Here is a 21,985-nt window from a genome sequence, read left to right on the forward strand (position 1 = left end):
AGCCGATCTGTAGCAAAGCCGTCGAAAGGTAACGTCCCTTTACCTCAGGCGTCGCTGATTTTAGCAGGGAGCGGGCACTTGGCAACGCTGTCAATCAAACCTGTTGCTAACGCTAGCGGGAGCAACCTCGGCGAAAGAAGGCAGCTGATTTGTCTGTTATTCACGTTCATATCTTGATTTACAGACTTAATAGCGAAATAAAAACCCCAGGATCACGTAGAGCGGGTTAATACGAACATTTAAGACCAAAATGACGAGTCTGACAGCAGCAGTTACAGAGAGAGATGACAGTTTTTTAATGTAAAGTGAATTGGAGCCAGAAGCTACGTTAACTACATCCATTTATACATACAGTCTGTGAGTATAAGGCATAATGTGGATTTGTTGTCGGCATCTATGGGACCTATGTAGATATTTGTTTTCTTTGTTTTTGTTTGTATTGCTCATAAAAAAGAGAGTCTGCGTCGTTCTCTCATTGGGCTCTCCCTGTACACAAAGATACACAAATAATAATAAATACATCTGTTGTTTTCTGCAGACACATGACCTGCTGCCAAACAATGTAAAATATCAGTATTAAATCAATGTTACGTTATGTTTTGAGCTTTTACTTCTTAGACTAAAACTCAAACTCAGTCTCTGTCCGTTATAAGTGACGTTATTTAATAAAATCCATTGAAATCCACTGAAAGCTGTTCATTTGATCCAGATATCTGTGCTGTGACCCCCCCAGTGGGACGTAGGTCTGGAGAAAACTGAGCCTGTTCCATTCACGTCTGTGTACCGTAAATTTCGGACTACAGAGCGCACCTTGATATAAGCCGCACCAGCTAAATTTGAAGAGAAAATCAATTTTGTACATATATAAGCCGCACCTGAATAAAAGCCGCAGGTTTTCATATTGTAACATGAGACATTTACACAGAAAGACGGTGCACCGACACGCTTTTTTTTAAACTGTGCCTGAAAATTGGCACCAACACGACAACAACACGGGATGAACACATCTGCAGGTTTAGAAAATAAAGCTGCACCAACACGGAAAATCTGCTTTTATTTCCTCTGAAAACTTTTGTCGTCTTTTTACATTGACCAAGTTGGATTCATTGATGTCGAGCTTACGTGCAGTGGCTCTATTTCAGGGGTCGGCAACTCGCGGCTCCGGAGCCGTATGCGCCTCTTTCCGCCTCATACTGCGGCTCTGCGTGGCTTGGGAACTAACACAGACACAGCTCACAGTCCTGCGTAAAGAGCCCTGATTTTCAGACGTTGTGCGCACAGGGGTCAGGAGCAACTTTGGCCCGTCCCTAATGACACACTAATAAGCTCGTCCGTAGATGTATCATGAAAATCCTGCTGGAAATCGCCACAGAAATCTATTTGATGTAGTAGCAAGTATATTATCTGCTCTTGTCTCCGCGGTGACGTATCACGTATAACACATCAGACACGACGCACAAAAGTAGAGCCACAAGCGAGTGAAAATGAGCCAAAACAAAAGTCTTTGGAGATCTTTTTAACAAAGGGGAAAAGGACAACTGAGGAGCCAGAAGAGGAGACTACGACCTCCAAGAAAAAGAAAGATAAATTTAACAGACAATGCCTACTTAAAACCTGGGTTTGTCGCTGCAGGTGACTCTCACGCACAGAGTCCGCTCTGCGTAACATACGGGAAAAGCAAATAAGGCAATGAAACCTTCAAAACTGCTTTGGCACATGGAGAATAAGCACCTGGGATTAAACGATACGCTACGAGTTTTTTTGTTGTTGTTTTTTTAAAGAAACTGCGGAGTAGAGTAGACATAATCACATAATCAGCGCGATGCATGATGCAGCGGTTTGGTGAGTTGTATTTTTTTAATGCACTTAAGTTGTTTTTGCCATATTTATCTGCCACGTGTAGAAGGCTTGTCCGTGAAAGTAAAACCTACATTATTCCGTTACATTATTTTTATTATACAGTGTTATCTTCATTTTAGATGTCAAAAAGTATTTGCGGCTCCCAGTGTTTTATTTTATGTGGAAAGTGGGTCCAAATGGCTCTTTGCGTGTTAAAGGCCGACCCCTGCTCTGTTTCCTTTCTGTTTCTTTATCTTAAAAACTGCATCATATCCATTTCATGATGCGCAAAATGATCGTTCAAAATCAAAACTAGTGAATTCTTCAGAGCAGAATCTTTCCCCACGTCTGTCTCACTTTTACGTTTACAGCTAGAGAGCGCCCCCCAGGGTCCGTTATCCAGTAAAATTCCATATATAAGCCGCACTGCTGTAAAAGCCGCAGGGTTCAAAGCGTGGAAAAAAAGTAGCGGCTTATAATCCGAAATTTACGGTAATTCATAAATAATAAGTCCTTGCTAATCCTTCCCACCTAATGCGTGTACAGGGTTGTGAGATAAAACAGCATACCGTGTAAAGTCTTTGGTTGTTTTGGTTGTTTTTAGCACCTCTTACCGTGAAGATGAGGGAGGGCACTGGTGTGAACAGATCAGTGTGGACCAAGCCCAGCGCCGCAGGGAGCTGGCCCTCTCTGGCTCCGGCATAGAACAAACTGAAACAGGAATATAGTTTTCAGGACACACTTCAGAGTTTGGCTAATATCTGTGTATTTGTAGTGCGGATATGCAGTACAAGACAAATGGCAGGACACAGACTCTCATTCATTGTTTTTTTGTGTTTTTCTTTACTTTTACTACTGCTACGACATAAAGAAGACGTCAGATATAAGGTATAAGATTAAATAAGTACTATTTTTTTTATATTTTATATTTAAATTCTCAAAGTAGCTGCCCTTTGCTTTGTCAATAAAATATTTAGTTGAGTTATTTCACTTTTTTCTTTGCTACATAATTCCATATATCTTGCTTCATATATTTGTTGTTGCTGTATTTATATAAAATGTTGAAAGTAGCAAAAATAAAAAGAAAATTATACTGAAACTCCAAACTTTGACGTGTTGTGTAACTGAATACACTCTGCTAAAACTGATCTAACAATATAATAATTCCTTCTTTAAGTCGTCTCTTAAGGTCCCATATGATATTTTAAAATTGTGGTTTCAATATGTAGTTGTCCCTCGCTTTTTCGCGGATTTTTTAAGTGCAATTTTTCACGCTTTTTTACATCGTATGATCGTGCATCGTGTTCTGCGTCCTGATTGGCTGTCGGACTGTAGACCATTGTCCATCAGTCTCCTCCGTGCCGTGTCTCCTGTACAGTACAGAATGTGTTCAGACAAATTTACATAAACGTTGGATCGCGGTGTGACTCTGAAGTGCTGTACGTTTGCAATTTGTTTTCTCCCCGACAAAACCCACAATGTCAATGAAACGTTCAAAGACGCCGACGGAGGTTTGAACTTTGAGAGAGTTTAAACGAGAGAGAAATGTGAGAAAATGTTAACGTATGTGTGAGAAAAGTGTATAAAGTGTGTGGTGAGGGGTTTTACAGCAAAAACATAGAGAATAATTGTAAAAAATAAAGCTAAGTCGCAGATTTTGCCTATTGTGGGTTATTTTTAGAACGTTATCCCCGCGATAAACGAGGGACCACTGTATATTTGATGTCTTCTGTATGTATATTAAATGTAGAAAGTAGTACAAATAAAGAAAAACAGCCCTGATCTCACAATATTAATAATAATAATAATAATAACAATAATAATAATAATAATAATAATAATATTTTTTTCTTTAAGTCGTCTCCATCAGATTTGATATTTTCTGAATGTCCCATATAATATTTTAAAACTGTGATTTCAACATATTGTCACATTCTTACATCCCAAATCTGTAATATGTTTATGGACAAACCGAGCTGAAGTGAAGAGGGATCCGTTGACAGCTCCGAAACAGGAAAGTCCCACAAAAACAGGGATGAGCCAGGCCATAACCCCCAGATGGTACTCTCCAAAACTCTGCCAAAAAACAACATTTGGGTTGTTAATATTTCAGATACAGGATTAATTTTCTGAGTGCGTTCTACTCTGATCCAGATAATGAACTTAAAATGTTGTTTTCTCGTCACAAACAGACCTGGAGTTGTGTTTCGTTTCATTCATGTTTAACACAAAAACCCTGCATACTTAGGCTGAGTTCTTCTCTCAAACTGAAATCCACCTAGTGATGTCATCATGTGGTGGTACAGGAAGTGCTTCACAGTTGTTGTTTTAATTCCATACACCTTCACTAGAATCATTTGGATAATTTCAGCTCTGGAATCGCCATTTTCTACTGAACTAAAGCAGATAAAAAGCAGATGTTAACTTGAAAACTACCACTTCATGACATCATAAAGTGGAACAGAGCATTTTGAGCTTTGGAGATGTAATAGACTAATAATAAAGTGTCACTCAAACATGTGTGAATGAAACAAAAAACAACTTCAGGTCTGTTTTTGAGTTGGTAACAGCATTATAACATGACTTAAAACTCACAAAACTAGAGTCAATTTAGCGTAATATTGGACCTTTAACCCTTTAAAGACTGAGTATATTAAAAACCGGTATATCTCACCTAGACTTTTATTCTTTTTAGCCATAAAAATCATGTTAAAGGAAGTATCAGCATGTACTTTTGCCTTTTTTTTACACAACTACCTTTACTATTTTACATATCCATCCTTATTTTTCCTTTGACGCATCGAATAACTGAGAAAATCCCCGCGGCATCTTCGCTCTGATTGGTCACCTTCGAAGGACGACGTAAGCACATTACCGTAACGACAGTAAAATATTTAAAGAGCCCCACGCCTCTGCTTTGAGACGCCGTTTGAATTTACATGATCGCACAATTGGTTGCGGAGTTACGGTGATGGAAAGTCCACGACCGCGAGTCTAACGGCGACGATAACATCAGACGCAATAGGGTTAAACTACGGCTTCCTCGTGTTTGTTTACTTCTGTTGGGTTTTACAGCTGTAGCTAACATCCAGTGTCATTAATTGTCCACGTACCACAGCCACCGCCTCAGACTCCACCATAGTTTCTGGAGAAATCGTGGTGAAGTAGGCGAGGTTGGTCAGCACGTACACTATGGTCACTATGGGCATGGAGATGATGATGGACAGAGGCAGATTCCTGTAAAGCAAAAGACAATATTACTCATAAGAACACGCCTTTAGTCTTTCCTTACACATTCAAATTCAGTCTCCATGCAGCTGTGTTGGTTAGGATTTCTAAAAGTATCTCGATTAAGGTGCGTTATGTAACTTTCCAGATTGTTTCCGTGGAGATTTTGTCACTTTTGGCTGTTGTTTTTTCGAGTTACGTGAGCGGAGAGGTGCGTTCGACTCACAGTGAACGCACGTTTTTCTGCCAAGTACTGCTTAGCAATAAAAAATAAATGTGTTTAATGCCACACTGCGGAAAATTCCAGATGAAAGCCATAACATCTCACCTAAAAGTTACACAGTGCACCTTTAAAGGGCTCATGTTACTCGATTTTCCGATCTGTGTTCTAATGTTGTTTCCTCATCACAAACAGACCTGGAGTTGTGTTTTTTTTCGTTTCATTCACACAAACCCTGCATATTAAGGCTGAAAACACTCTGTTCCACCTTGTGATGTCATCATGTGGTCATACAGGAAGTGCTCCACTGTGTTTTTAAACTCCACACACCTTCATTTCTAGAATCATTTGGATCATTTCAGCGCCTGGAATTGCCAATCTCCACTGAACTAAAGGTAAAAAAGAGGTAAAAAAAAAAAAGCTGTTAACTTGAATATTACCACTTCATGACATCACAAGGTGGAACAGAGCGTTTTGAGCTTTGGAGATGTGCACAGACAAATAATAAAAGGTCACTCAAACATGTAAGAATGAAACAAAACACAACTCCAGGTCTGTTTTTGATAAGATACCGACATTCTAACACATCTTAAAGCTACAAGAGTCAGTTTGTGTAATACAGGACCTTAAAATAAATAATCTCACTCTTAAACGCTTTCCTTTATTAAGCCCCATATAGTTTTAAAGAGTGTGTCGTCATGCGTGAGTCTTAAACCCGTCGTGCATGTACTCAGTAGTAGTAAATATATGTACTTATATGTCCATGCATTGATCACACGAGCCAGAGTCGTGACCGCGGTGTTTTCATGCTAAAACCAGAGTAAATCTAGTCTCAACACAACCTTCAGCACATTTAAGTCACCTCTCTGGATTGATCATCTCCTCCGTCACATAGTTCAAGTAGTTCCTGGACAAAAAAGACAAGAAGAGAAGCATTTATTCGCTGAAATACCTGGCATATGATTTCAGACAGGACTGAAAACCCAACTCTTCTCCCTGGCATTTAATACTAGCTAGACAAGACAAAAAGTTTAAGGAGTGAAGACATTTGGTGATGACTTTTATATGAAGCACTTTGGTCAAATGTGCTGTATAAATAAACTTGAAGTCATACAAGATGCAGTAAAGTGTAGTATTCAAACCATGTATTCAGTTTTGTTTAGTTTTTACTCTACTTTACTTCTATCTTTTACACGGCAGGCCTATAAATATATTTCAACGCTCCCTATGTTGCATTAAATTACTGAATAACAGAACTAGCTTCACTGACGATAACGCGATTTCACATTTTTCATATTGATTCAACGTTACTATCCTAATGATTTAGATATATTACTTTATATAGACACACTACCAGGCAAAAGTTTAAACACACTCTCTCGTTCAGATTACTACTTCTACTTTTTATATACAAACAGATGAAGTCAAATATATGAAGAAAGATATATGCCAACTCCTGTGAGAAGGTTGTAGAAGGATATCAAAAATTTTAAAGGCAATGGTACCAAATGCTAAAGAAATGTATGTAAATTTGACTTAAAAGTAATGAAAAAATGTCAGGGAAAAAAATCCTTCTCTCATTATTCTAGCATTTAGCAAATAGAAATAATTTTGTTAATCCTACTTGACCTAAAACGGGAAAAATTTGGTCTGATTTCATGTCAGACAGTGAGAAAAAAACCAAAAACCTATGTGTCTTTTATATAGTGCGTGTAAACTTCTGGTTTCAGCTGCATGGGATGTCTTCTGTTTGTATATAAAATGTAGAAATTAGTAAAAATAAAGAAAAGAAAAACATTGATTGAGAATGAGACGGTGTGTCCAAACTTTTGACTGGTAGTGTTTATATATTATCGTATGACTATGATATACAGTTGACCCTAACTAAAACGCGGTTCACCTTTCACAGTCTCGCTTTTTCGCTGATTTTTTTTGTGCAATTTTGAACGTGCATTGTGTTCTGCGTCCTGATTGGCTGTTGGACTGTAGACCATTGTCCATCAGTCTCCTCCGTGCCGTGTCTCCTGTACAGTACAGAATGTGTTCAGACAAATTTACATAAACGTTGGATCGCAGTGTGACTCTGAAGTGCTGTACGTTTGCAATTTGTTTTCTCCCCAACAAAACCCACAATGTCGATGAAACGTTCTGCACCGACAAAGACGCCTACGAAGGTTTGAACTTTGAGAGAGTTTAAACGAGAGAGAAATGTGAGAAAATGTTAACGCCTGTGTGAGAAAAGTGTATAAAGTGTGTGGTGAGGGGTTTTACAGACAAAAAACATATAGAATAATTGTAAAAAATAAAGCTGATACTTCGCAGATTTCGCCTGTATGGGTTCAAGCTAAAACAACGACTAAATGTACATCGTTAGCTCATTCGTGACTGATGCTCCTCTCCCTCCCCTGTAGGACCAAACTCCGAACCTGGGGAGACAGAGCCTTCTCCATCGCTGCCCCCACCCTCTGGAACGCTCCACCACAACAACTCCGAGACTGAACTGACCTCACCACGTTCAAAAAAACACCTAAAGACTCACCTGTTTAACGCTGCTTTTAATCTTTAATTATTATGAGTATTGGTTTTAAATGTTTGTATCTTTGTACTTTTTCAAATTGTTGTGTCTTGAAAAGCGCTATATAAATAAAATGTATTATTATTATTATTATTATGATGCTAACTCGAGCCTTACCAGCCTCCAAAAGCAAACAGCCCACTGTACAGAGCCAGCACAATGTGGTCCACGCCCCACTTGCTTCCTTCAAATGACCGCTCTGGAGTGAGGTACGGCACATCACCTGCATAAAAAACACAGAACATAGAAACACATTCACATTCAGGGACATTTAAGCCGAGGTCCGTGGAGCCTCTGCTGCTTTTTTCACTGCTGATGGACGTGGCATTTTCCAGGAAGTAAGTATGTGATGTGAAAATGTGAAACTCGCTCGTCTGAAGAAACGGGAAGAGGATCTGCAGGCGGCATTTAAAGACAAGCGCACGTCCAGTTTGGCCTTAACCTTCTCAGCGCTAAGATACATATTTAGATACCGAAAATGTTTAAACAGTCACGTCGGACACGCCCTCTCCAAATCTCAAAACGCCCCGTTCCACTTTGTGATGTCATCGTGTGGTAATACAAGAAGTGCTCCACTGTGTTTTTAAACTTCAGTAGAATCATTCGGATCATTTCATTTCGCCTGGAATCGTCAGTCTCTATTAAACTAAAGGTAAAACGTCGCTGTTAACTTGAAAACTGCCACTTCATGACATCACAAGGTGGAACGGAGAGTTTTGAGTTTTGGAGATGTACAGACTAATAATAAAGTGTGACTCGAATATTTATTTTTACTACTTTCTACATTTTATACATATGGAAGACGTTAAATATGTGAAGCTATACAAAGATTTGAATTATGTAGTAAAGAAAAAAAGTGAAATAACGCTACTAATTTTATTTTTGACAAAGAAAAGGTTGGCTGCTTTGAGGATTTGAAGATAAAATATAAAATTTAGCAGAGTTTTTTCTTTGCTACATAATTCCATATATCTTATTTCATATATTTGATGGTTTCTGTGTGTATATAAAATGCAGAAAGTAGTAAAAACAAAGAAAACATGAATGAGACATAGGTGTGATAGGACTAAAAAGTACTACTGAATCTAGATCCTCATTTAAACTCGTATTCATAATGAAAACATCACATAAATCAGACGAGGTTGGGGATTTCCTGAATGTTTTCTGGTCTGGGACAGATCTGTGTGATATCAAAGCTAATTTAGAGCCATTTCTATTGTATCAAAAATCAAGAAATGTTGATAATAGGGCAGAGACTGAACCCCAGTGCTGCGCTTAGATCTATTTCATTGAAGAGACAAAGTGAAATGGTCAGTATAAGTCTATTTGCTTGGTTTAAATCTTTGTTTACAATTAAAAATGATCACACAATAAATCATTTTTAAACACAATCACTACACTATTTTCTGATCTCTGCTCTAATGTCGTTTCCTCGTCACAAACAGACCAGGAGTTGTATTTTTTTTGTTTCATTCACACACGTTTAACACACAAACGCTGCATATTTACGCTGAGTTTTTCCTCTCTCAAACAGAAAACACTCCGTTCCACCTTGTGATGTCATCATGTGGTGATACAGGAAGTGCTCCGCTGTGTTTTTAAACTCCACACACCTTCACTACAGAATCATTTGGATGATTTCAGCGCCTGGAATCGCTTAATCGCTGCTGAACTAAAGGTAAAAGGGTAGCTGTTAACTTGAAAACTACCACTTCATGACATCACAAGGTGGAACAGAGCGTTTTGAGCTTTGGAAATGTAGACAGACTAATAATAAAGTGTGACTCAAACATGCGTGAATGAAAGAAAACACAATTCCAGGTCTGTTTCTGAGGTGGAATAACATGACTTAAACCTCACAAGAGTTAGTTTTGTTTATATAGAATCTTTAAAATCTGATGTTCTCTTGTTTTTTTGGCTGAAAACTGATGCAGGTGAGTTTGAACCTTTACACATCTTCCTCATTCTCAAACAAATCTACATAAACGCCACAGTTTCTGAAAAGCCTGTTCTCTTTGTTACTCTACAATAGATCTTTTTCTTCTTCTACCTGCTACTTTCACATGCAAATGACATGGACTGCTGTAAATGGGGAAGGATTTATTTTCTGCTCTGCCTCTGTCACTTTCCCTCCGCGTGACAGACGGCGAGCCTGGTCACCCCGTAACCATGACGACGGTGTGGCGTACGACAGCGGGTGTGGCCTCGTTATGAAAGAGGCAAAGAGGAGAGGACATGAGCTGGCAAAATCCAACCGAGTCTTACTGTTTCATTCAAGCAAGGTTTCTCAACACAAAGGTGATAAAATGTTATAATAAAGTTAATAACGTAAATATAATAAACTGAATAGAAGGTTACACTGTTTGCATTAATTTACATCATTAAAACGCTCATATTACGCAATTTTCTGATGTAAAATGTCGTTTCCTCGTCACAAACAGACCTGGAGTTGTGTTTTATTGTTTCATTCACACATGTTTAACACACAAACCCTGCAGATTTAGGCTCCGTTTTTCTTCTCTCAAACAGAAAACACCCTGTTCCACCTTGTGATGTCATCAAGTGGTAATACAAGAAGTGCTCTGCTATGTTTTTAAACTCCATACACCTTCACTAGAATCACCCGGATCATTTCAGTGCTAGAATTGCCAATCTATGCTGAACTAAAGGTAAAAAGCTGCTGTTAACTTGGAAATTGCCACATCATGACATCATAAGGTGGAACAGAGCAATTGGAGCTTTGGAGATGTACAGACTAATAATAAAAGATAACTCATACATGTCTGAATGAAACAAAACACAACTCCAGGTCTGTTTTTGAGGAGCTAACAGAGATAACATGACTTAAAGCTCACAAGAGTCAGTTTTGTGTAATATAGGAGCTTTAAAATCTTAAAAAAAATGAATTATTACATCAAAAATCTTGTGGCTCAGTCGGAAGTTCACCGTATAACATTTTGTAAGATTTGAAACTCAACAAAGACATTTACAGGCACATTTTAGCACATTTCTGTTATATCCTTCTGACTACCAGGAGAAAAAATGTTGTCCAATCACATTTATTTTAAAATTGTCTAATCTTTCTAGGGTAATTAGAATACTGAAAACATTTTTTTTTTTTCAAAAAAAAGTTTTTATTTTCTAGATATCATGTGTCCACTACAGTGGACGTCAGAACGCCACACATGTGAATCTGACCCTTGATGGGAATCAATTAGTGCCAAAGAAAAATATCAAAAAGTCAACATAAGAATGTGTTTAACATCCACATAACTGTCAATTATAACTTTTGTTTGTTTTATTTTGCTTTGTTGTGCTTATTTGCTCTGATACTTCAAAAAGCAATTCCCCTTCTTGGAAACACAAAGCAATACTTTGCACTTTGTGCACATCACAAATGTTTTGTTCTTGCAGCCAGATCTTCAACACCTTTATGCATGTGTTTCATTCACCATCTCTGGAAGATGGATGGCACCTTAGTGTCTCGTAGCTGCATTTGGTTGCCATTTCCACTTTTGACGTGGGGGAGTGTGTTCATCTTCGCTGCCCCTTATGATTCCTGCTTGAGCCCGGTTAATCAACTCTTCACCAAGGAGCAGTTTGAAGTCAAGAAACTTCAGTGTTTTTTTTTTTTCCCCAGAAACTGGCAGTCACTCTCATACTGAAGCCATGAGTTGGTGATTGCCAGGTCAAAAAAGCGGAATTACTACACACACTGTCCATTTCTGAGTGTGAGAGGCCATCCTGTACAAACTCAACATTCGGTCAACCATGTCCACTCCACCCATGTTGGTGTTGTACTCAGCGATTGCCAGTAGCCTTGACACCTGGACAAACCTTTTCTCTTTCTTGGACCATCTTCTGCGTGTGTCCTGAGGTTCAGTGCCATAGGCAGAGGATCCCATGACAACGGACTTGTTGTCCAACCACTTTATGACAGCAAGTTCAGGAGGGTTTCGTCTAACTACCATCTCTGATGTCCCTCTTCCTTTCTTTTTGAAGGACTTATCCCCTAAGATATTGCACTCCTTTGGAACCCTGTTTTTTCCTGCGGGGTCCAGTTCCTGTCAGCCCTTTTCTCATCAGGGTATCGAGGAGGTTGACTGAAGTCTAGAACCTGTCAAAGAACAGGTGGTTTCCTTGGGGAACAGACTGTACCAAGTGAAGAACAGGTTGTTCTCCGATGCCCTTTCCTCCCGTATCTCTGAAAGTAGTCTTGCCTTGGTAGAGTACAAAGTCCAAGACCAAGCCATTTGGTGCAGCCAAGACAAACACCTCCAGTCCAGTTGGGTATGTTTTAACTGGTACACACTGGGGCACTGGGCAGAGACCAGAAAATGAAACCATTTGCTCATCAATGCACAATTTTCCTGTTCTAGGCAGATTTAGACATCCTTGCCTTACTTGGGTCAAGAGGGGCCTGACTCTCCATAAGAGATCACTTTTTTTCTCATACTCTGGAACATCAATGTGAAAAAAAAGAACATTTGAAAAAATACAACAAAATGAAGGAAATAACTACAAATGTCCACTACAGAGGATATTTTTTAAACACTTAATTATGCTAAAAAAAAAACTATTCAAATTAATTAGACAATGTTTAAATGTGTTGTTAAAAGACTTACATTAAATATGCCACCAACATTTCAAGCCAAAATTTGCTCAATAAAAAGTAAAATGCATTTACTTTTCCTCTTCCCGTAAAATGTGCTTGCAGCGACGGACACCATTTTCCTTGATGAAAAAAGAAAGGTACCAAAGCCCCACCCCTTCACATTTGGTATCATTGAAAAGCTCTAAATGTCCTCTGTAGATGTCAAAAGTTATTTCAGTAGTATGCACTGGGTTGGAGATATTCAGGTTTACATATGTTCTCCATAGAGGACTAATTTGAACTACTGGTATTCAGGAGGATATAATTAAAACACTCTCTACGGACTGTTATTGAGATAATGCAAAAGAAATGGACATGTTCATTTTTGTGTTTTTTATCAGTCATCTCTTTGTATTTTGGGGATTTGGATTGTCACTAAAAGCATGTAGTTTGGAGCAGAGTTTAGACTTTCACTATTTTTTTGCGATTAAAAGTTTGTATTTGGTTTGTTTATGATTAGGAAATGAATAGGTGAAGACATTTGTATTAGTTTTTAGTCAGAAAAATACAATCAAATTAAAAAAATCATGATTGCTCATTATGAGGAAATAAAAATGCCCTATTTCTTGGCATATTACCCAGACCTACACCCATCTCCTACTACCTACCTACCTATTTGAACGACACTGTGTAAAATGTATTTGTAATGGACTATGACGATAATACTGCCTGAATATCTCACTGGTTTGTTGATCTTTTAAAACAAGATGTCATGATTGTCTACGTCTAAAAACTCATCGCACTAGAACTGAAATGGGATTTTAAAAAAAGCTTTTGGTAATTTTACTTCTACTACTTTTTACTACTAATATATTTCAAGGACAAGCAAAACTGGACAGATTGGTACCACTGATACACTAAAATAATCTAGTAATAAACATTTATATTCACACCTGCTCCTGTTTTTAATGTTTTAAATGGACCTATGCAGTTATTTGGTGTGTTTTTGTTTGTATTATTCTGTATTTTAACCATAGACTGTATATATAAATGGACATGGCTAACCTGCTAGCCGCCGCGTGGACATAGGAAGTGAGCATGGGCGCGCTCTGGCTCAAATTCACTTTACACTGAGAAACTGTCACCTCTCTCTGTAACTGCTGCTGTAATTTTGGTCTTAAATGTTCATATTAACCCGCGCTACATGATCCTGAGGTTTTTATTTCACTATTGTGTCCGTAACTCAAGATATAAACATGTCAGGATTTGCTTTTTTTGTACGTTCTGTGCTGTCTACTGTCAAGATCCCAGTCTTTTCCTGTGTTTCTGTGCTGTCTTTCCTCCCTCTATTCCGTGTCTGAGCCTGGACTTGGGCGGAGACTCTGGCACCGCCCACTCCACCCCTGCAGCCCGTGAGCAGTCAAGCCTTCATGTGATCTTCCTGCGTCTCTACGAGTCATCCTCCAGTTTTCTTATCAGTGTATCCTCCGTGATCCCGTTTCTTAGACCCACCGTGCACCTCAGCCTCCGACCCAGCCTCCTACTACCAGCTCCTCCACCCAGCATTCACATCCTCCTGTTTGCAATAAACTCTGTCAAACCTGTACCCCGAGTCTGTATCCTTGATCCACCGTTCTTTACGACAGAACACCAACAAGAGACAAATCAGGAGCCTTCCTTTCCCCGAGGGTGGTCCCGCTAGCATTGGCTCCAAATTCGGCCCTATAACTGCTAGCCTCGGTGAGATTCATTTGACTGGAGGGTGGGTGACGTCACACTCACTTAGTCCACTTCTTTATATAGTCTATAATTTTAACAGGACGCGCACGAAAAAGAGAAATGATGCTCTCTTTTTGGACTCTCCCTGCAGAAATAAAGATAAGCGAATACACGGACAGGTCTGCAGCTGATGTACACCGAGTCTAATTCAATAGTTAACATGCTCGGGCTGCTGTCTGATCCTCCACCCTCACGCTGGTGCACACAGAGCCGCCTGTGTTCGGACTCGGTGGGTGGAAAGGGGGGCAGTCTGCTTGGGTGAGTCCATCTGCACTGGTCAACAAATTGTTCATCATTAGAGACAAAAAAGGAACACACGTCAGCGGCGACAGCATTGAGACGAATGAGCCGTAAAACACATCGAGTATCCACAAGCTTTTTGGACTCGCGTTTGATCTGTCGGATAAATCAGCCTCCAACTACTCCCACCGAGATGTTAAGTGCGAATCAATACGTGTCTCTTCCAGCTTCATCTTTTATCTTCCGCTGCTAAGAAAGTTATTTTAGGACGGCTCTACTGAAAGGTCTGATTGTATTTTTGTTGAGATTTATAAAAAGGCTAGCTAGCGTTACAAATCTAGACTTCATACTTTCAATTTCAAGGCACATGCTATAAAACAAACATGAAATGCATCCATGACTGTATAAAGATGCGAACTAAGTGAGTCAGTCAAATGGAGTTCATCGTGGCTAGCAGTTATAGCGGCATATTTGGAGCCGAGTTCCATATTTGCAATTCTGAGAGCAAGTATTACTGTGCAATTGAAGTTCCTTTGTGAAACAGGCTCAGTATCTTCTGTAATATTTGTTGCAGCGCAATCATAAACTGTATAAAGACGTGGACTGAGCGAGTGTGACGTCACCCACAGCGTTCAGCTCCAGTCAAATGAAGCTCATTGAGGCTAGCAGTTATAGCGGCCAATTTGGAGCTAAGTTCTACATCGGCAACCGCGAGTATCATAGCAACCAAAGAACCAATCCAGAGCAAAGCTGTTGAAGGTACCGAACCCTTCCTGCCCTCATCGCTGGTTTAGCAGGGAGCAACGCTGTCGTTCAAACCTGTTGCTAACGCTAGCGGGGGTGACCTCCAGGAAAGAAGGCGCCTGATTTGTCTGTTATTAATGTTCTTATCTTGATTTACAGACACAATAGCGAAATAAAAACACCAGGATCATGTAGAGCGGGTTAATACGAACGTTTTAAGACCAAAATGGAGAGAATTTGCTCAAACTTAGAGCTTGACAAAAAAAAAAAAACTTTTACTTTTCAGTTCAATAATAAAATGTAGTGGAGTACAAAGTACAGATACACGCTCTCAAATGTAGTGAGGTAAAAGTATAAAGTACAGTGGTCACTCGCTATAACATGGTTCACCTTTCACGGTCTCACTGTTTTGTGGATTTTTTTAGTACAGTTTTTCATGCTTTTTTTTTTACAGCGTATGAACGTGCGTTGTGTTCTGCGTCCTGATTGGCTGTTGGACTGTAGACCATTGTCCATCAGTCTCCTCCGTGCCGTGTCTCCTGTACAGTACAGAATGTGTTCAGACAAATTTACATAAACGTTGGATCGCAGTGTGACTCTGAAGTGCTGTATGTTTGCAATTTGTTTTCTCCCCGACAAAACCCACAATGTCGATGAAACGTTCAAAGGTGCCTACGAAGGTTTGAACTTTGAGAGAGTTTAAACGAGAGAGAAATGTGAGAAAATGTTAATCCCTGTGTGGGAAAAGTGTATAAAGTGTGTGGTGAGGGGTTTTACAGACAAAAACATATAGAATAATTGTAAAAAATAAAGCTGATACTTCTCGGATTTTGCCTATTGTGGGTTATTTTTAGAACCCCCTGCGATAAACGAGGGACCACTGTATCCACTTTCAAATTTACTTAAGTAAAGTACAGATATCTGTGTAATCCCTCAATCATCCAGGTCTGATCCATAGTAAAAGTAAAACCTGTCAACTTTTTGTCCAGTTGACAGATTTAACTTTTGGCTTATACAGACACATAAACGTATACTTTACTACTTCTACTTCACTGCATAGACTCCACCTGTTTGTCAAGTTTTCCCAAGTGCACTTACATTTTGGGAGTCTGGTTTGTCCAAGAAACTAAGCAAATATTTGATTACATAATGGCCAGTTTTACTAGAACTACTGTGGGAACTTGCGTCTGCAGGTTATGATGGAAACAGTGACCAGATGTTAAAACTGTACTGGACAGAGCTTCCAGGACAAAAAAATCAACTACTTTTTTCCTGATATTGATTGATCATGGCTTTCAATTAGATTTTAATTATAAACAAACGGCTTTTTATATCTGATAATCGTTGCCATGTAACAGAAACAGTCTGAACTCTGCTCTAAACATCAGACTTTATTGGCTGCACATCTCTAAATCAAAAAGACTTAAGCGCAACATTGACGATTACAAGTTTCCACTGCCACTGAAGGACTTTGGTCTCACCTGTGGAGATCTGTATGAACCCGAAGAGGATGATGATGACGAGCGCGAGCAGTTTGGAGGCAGTGAACAGGTCCTGGACTTTGGTGGCGGCTTTCACGCTGATGCAGTTTACAAATGTCAGAGAGGCTGGAAAAAACAAAGAAATTACAAAGAGATATTTCCAGTTTTGTTACAGTATATTAAAAGTACTGATTCACTGTATGTATATATTTTAGATCCTGCAAATGTCTCAGAGAATAGACTGTTCCCTGGTCCGTTAGTCCATCAACGCTGGCTTAGTGTTTGCATTTTCAGGGTTAGAATACTATTTATTAATGACTTTAAAGTTTAATTTAAAGGCGACATCTTGAACACTTTTCACCACTGACAACATTATTTTGTTTTTACTTGTTAATCGATCAAATTTGTCAGTCTGAAACCAATGGATGCACAAATTGGGGAAACAAGAGTCAAGAAAAGCACAACACTTTGGCGTTACCATCGATCAATAAAACATAAAAGCAACGCATGAATCAATCAAAACCAAATGTTAATGTTTCTGTTGGTTGGTAAAACAAAACAAGTCCAATAGATACTGTACGGAAAAGCTCGATAAACAATATTCTATAGACGAGTGTTTCTAAAAACTGTGGTTACGAGGACTTCTGGGAATACGCAGGGATTTACCAAGAGGCACGAGGAACGATTTCAGATTTTTATAAGAACATGGTGAAGTTAAATATAAAATTGTGTTTGCAGGAAATTTCATAGCCTTAAAAATGTTTTGAAGGAAAACATCAAACATCAATATTATGAAACAAGAAACTATATTCGAAATAAATGTCAGTAAAAGTTGTATTTGCCTCAAGAATGACCTGAGTTGAGAGATACTCTGAGAGAGAAACACAGGTTACTCAAAACAAAACAAAAGTTGGACAGATTGATATCAGTCTGCCGCCTCGTCCTCTATTGTGTCCCGGTCAAACGTGATCAGATCAGTTTATTTCAGTGACACGTGTGAAACGAAGGAGCTAATTAGTCGCCTATGATTTACAAATAAAATCCAAGTTATCTCACCTCCGGTTAGATTAGAGTTTAGTGCTTTGTTTCTAAGCCCCTGTGATATTTTTTTTACTTTTTTTTCCCCAATATGAGTGGACCATGCATTTCCCTGAATGGCTAATCCACCTGTCAGTCACGCCTATTTGAAAACAGGGAGATTCACCAGCGACGGCTCACATCTTCTTCATATTCTGGATCCAAGGCAAACTGTGCTGGACTTTGCTAAGAAACAATGTGAATGTTTTGGCTGAACAAGAAATTTGCGAGTACAGTTGTCCCTCGCTATATCACGGTTCACCTTTCGCTGTCTTACTGTTTCGCGGATTTCTTTTGTGCAATTTTACATGTTTTTTTTTTACATCGTATGAGCGTGCGTTGTGTTCTGCGTCCTGATTGGCTGTTGGACTGTAGACCATTGTCCATCAGTCTCCTCCGTGCCGTGTCTCCTGTACAGTACAGAATGTGTTCAGACAAATTTACATAAACGTCGGATCGCAGTGTGACTCTGAAGTGCTGTACGTTTGCAATTTGTTTTCTCCCCGACAAAACCCACAATGTCGATGAAACGTTCTGCAACCGACAAAGACGCCTACGAAGGTTTAAACTTTGAGAGAGTTTAAACGAGAGAGAAATGTGAGAAAATGTTAACGCCTGTGTGAGAAAAGTGTATAAAGTGTGTGGTGAGGGGTTTTACAGACAAAAAACATATAGAATAATTGTAAAAAATGAAGCTGATACTTCGCGGATTTCGCCTGTTGTGGGTTATTTTTAGAACGTGACCCCCGCGATAAACGAGGGACCTTTGTACTTACTGAGACAGAGGCAGGCGATGAGTTTAGCCGCACTGTCGGGCACGGCGCAGGTGGGGTAGAGCGGTTTGAGCAGGTACGTGGCGAACACCAGAGACACCACGTACTGAGAAGACGGCCGGATAATGAGCATCTCCACCCAGAGCTTTAGAAAGGCAGCGAGCTCTCCGTACACCTCCAGGATGTAAGTGTAGTCTCCTCCTGATTTGGCGATGGTCGTGCCCAGCTCCGCGTAGCACAGAGCCCCCATAGTGGAAATCACCCCACAAACCGCCCACACCACCAGGGACAGACCCGCCGAGCCAGTCTCTTTGACCACACCGGTTGGAGTAACGAAAATCCCGGAGCCTATAATGGTCCCGATGATCATGCCCACGCCGTTGAACAGGGTGATGCTGCGTTTGAGTTCAATCTTCTCCCCTTTGGCCGGACAGTCTGAGGTCGGTTTGTTGGCGCTGAGAGCAGGAGGTGTCTGGGGAGAGGGGGAGCGCTCCACGATGAGACCGTCCTGTTCGGTCTCGTCTGCTTCTGCTGCTGGATGGAGGAGAGAATATTGACAAAAATGAGCACCTCGCACCTTAAAACGTGTCTTTAAATGCAAGAAGTGGAACTAGTACTCAGTTTTGTTTCTTAAGTAAAAGCACAGACACCGTAGCAGAAAAATACTCAAGTAAAAGTAAAAGTACCACATGGAAAAATGTACTTATATAAACGTTTAAAAATGCACTTAAAGAGTAAAGTATTTTGCAGATTTTGAGTCTTATAAAGCTTCAAATGTAGTGATTTTGACAGAAACATTTAAATCGAACTGTTTTTATTTGTATATTTTTGTTTTACTCAAATTATGAACGTGTTAAAAATAAACCCTCAGCCTTTTCAGCAGGTTACAGCCAATAATAAAACATACTTTTACTTTTCAGTCTAGTTCAAAAATGTAGTGGAGTAGAAAGTACAGATACTGCTCTCAAATGTAGTGAAGTAAAAGTAAAAAGTATCCACTGTAAAATGTACAAAGTAAAGTACAAACACCTAAAATGTACCGTACTTTTACTTAATTACCTTCCACCACTGTTTAAACTATCAAAATAAAAATATTAGTTGAGGTTTAAGTGTCAGATAAATGCGAAATGATAATAATTTGATCATTTTAATTGAAATGAAATGCAGAACGACACTTTAAACCCATAACTGACATACATTTTTTCTGTTTTTTCATTTATAATCAGCTGTTTTTATAGACTAATAACCAGAACACTCAATATTCACATTTATAAATCCAGCATTTGCAATATTATCACAGTTTTAATCATCTACCCTCCTCTAACTGCAAATAAACAAAATGATTTATGTAAAAATAATGATGTCAAATGATAAATAGGTTTCAAAATCTAATTAAAACTAGAAATTGGGATACTTGTTTGTTTATAAATTCACAATCCGTTAAATAAATGTACATCTATGTTGCTTATATCTCAATAGTTTAAACACATTCATTACAATTCACATGTAACAGTGACTTATTCGGCATCACAATGTTCCTATGTGACTCTAATACCGACACTAATACAGTCATTCTTACATCAACCATAAAGAGCCTCCCTGGGATCCATCTGTTTCCATAGGGAGGCATCACTATAGCAACCTGCCGCACATCTAGCAACGTTGCATCACTGAGCTCGAGGCGGAAAAGACGCAGCCATGCGCCATGTGCTTGAGGTGTGAGTGCGTGGAGTGTTCATGGCGCTTACCTCCAGTCTTCTCCTGGCTCTTGGTGAGGCTCTCCCTGCTGCTCCTCAGTTTCAGCTCCGGTTCGGCCATGTTCAGTCTTAATCCGAGTGCCCCTTGTGTCTATTTTTGCCTCCTATTCCCCCCCTCTTCTATCCTTCCTGCCTTTGTGTCCCCTTCCTCTGTTTCTCTTCGTCAGTGCGTCCTTTTTCTGCTATAACCCCACTCTCCCAAATGTGACCAAACACAAATTCAAACCCCCAAAAATAAACAGTCTATATAATCTCTTGAGCGGCTGTGGTACGTGCTCGTCTCATCTGTGTCTAGTCCTGATCTGAGAGTAACCTGCCCTCCCCTCCTCGTGCGCGGGAGGAGTCCAGTCTTTTGTGATGCTGCACCTCCCGCGCGCGCACCCTCTGTATCCCACACAACGAGGCTACTCCGACAGAGGACCATGTGACGGGGGTAATCTCTTTGTTACAGCCTAATCCCGTGAAGTAAACTCGACCCATGTCACAAAGCATTAGAAAGATGCGCCAGGACCATAGCTCCCTCTAGTGGTGACATGTTAGAACGACGCTTTTGTCTGAGGTAAAGTGACACCAGAGTCTGACCTGATTCTGCAGGTTAAGAATGTTTGGAAAATAAACACAAATATGTTTAACTGCATGATAGTACAGCATATTGATTTATTATGTTTTGTTTGTTGAATGTGATAGCTCCTCCTAAATGTAAACAAACAGACCTGATGTGAGATATTAACTGGGTTAAGTCAGGATACAGAACCACAGGTCTGTATAATACATGAGCTCACAGTTTAGAGGTTTTATTACCACACAGCTTGTTTTTTGAGAAACTCAGTCTTCATAGAGATTCTTTATATGTGTGATTGTGATGTAGGTCTTTGCAGATGGGAGGAGTCCTAAAGCAGTTACACAGGGGCAGAACTAATGAGCATCTTCAGGACTGTCCTGTTAGTGCTGACTGTGGAGGGTCTTACAAATGCTTAGGCTTAAAAGATAATGTGGTGAGTGGCATCTGCTGCTGTCTGTGCATGATGTAAACTCAGTTTGGCCACATTAGATCAGACTGTGAAACCCGGGTGTCTATGAATAAGGCCACGCGTTTCAAAAGGCAGGCACCCAGAGAATGAGCCCCGTTGTGTTTGGCGCCAGAGGCGCGCACTTGCATGACTACGACTGTGACAAGGTCGACCGGACACCGCCCAGCTCGGCTCCAGGAGCGTCTCGGCTGAGGGCGGCGGGGCTCCGGTCGACGCTGGCTTTACCCAGCGCCCTTTCGGCCGTTGGTCCGGGGACTTTCCCCTGGGCGAGATGAGGAACCAGGTCCTCCGCGTGTAACCCAGACAGCAAGTCTTCTGAGTGCCCGGATGTCGAAGGGAGGAGGGCGGTACATATACGGTGTAAATAGTGAGTAGTCCTCGGTCATGGTGCCGAAGAAAATCACACAAAACACCGTGATTGACGGAAAAAGTTCGTTACTTCGTGTTATCCTCACACTTTGGGGCACAGCGCGTAACTGAAGGAGGTATAATGTAGACTGAATCATTTTCTTGTCCCGCTCTTTCTTCTTTCGTTGTGTTTCTATAAATATTATAACGCCACAAATGGACTAGTGTTTTGTGACGTGACAAACCTGTGCCAACCCCACGGTGCCAACACTGTGCCACATTGTGCCAAAATTGTGCCA

The 21,985-nt window shown here is 40.0% G+C and overlaps 1 protein-coding gene across 1 annotated transcript in view; it reads right to left on the reverse strand.

The window, feature by feature from the left end:
* The window catches only part of LOC117373911 (large neutral amino acids transporter small subunit 1-like), a 29,659-nt gene extending 9,285 nt beyond the window's left edge, over nucleotides 1-20,374 (reverse strand). Inside the window, exons 1-8 of the mRNA XM_055223155.1 lie at nucleotides 20,299-20,374; nucleotides 18,554-19,084; nucleotides 16,701-16,826; nucleotides 7,980-8,085; nucleotides 6,150-6,194; nucleotides 4,953-5,076; nucleotides 3,812-3,915; nucleotides 2,454-2,550 (exon numbers count right to left, since the gene is read on the reverse strand). Coding sequence (XP_055079130.1) covers nucleotides 2,454-2,550; nucleotides 3,812-3,915; nucleotides 4,953-5,076; nucleotides 6,150-6,194; nucleotides 7,980-8,085; nucleotides 16,701-16,826; nucleotides 18,554-19,084; nucleotides 20,299-20,368 — 1,203 coding nt within the window. The 5' untranslated portion in view covers nucleotides 20,369-20,374. The remainder of the gene's footprint in view (nucleotides 1-2,453; nucleotides 2,551-3,811; nucleotides 3,916-4,952; nucleotides 5,077-6,149; nucleotides 6,195-7,979; nucleotides 8,086-16,700; nucleotides 16,827-18,553; nucleotides 19,085-20,298) is intronic.
* Nucleotides 20,375-21,985: the final 1,611 nt, after the last annotated feature.

This window comes from Periophthalmus magnuspinnatus, chromosome 7, assembly GCF_009829125.3.
Source record: "Periophthalmus magnuspinnatus isolate fPerMag1 chromosome 7, fPerMag1.2.pri, whole genome shotgun sequence".
NCBI classification, from domain to species: Eukaryota; Metazoa; Chordata; class Actinopteri; order Gobiiformes; family Gobiidae; genus Periophthalmus; species Periophthalmus magnuspinnatus.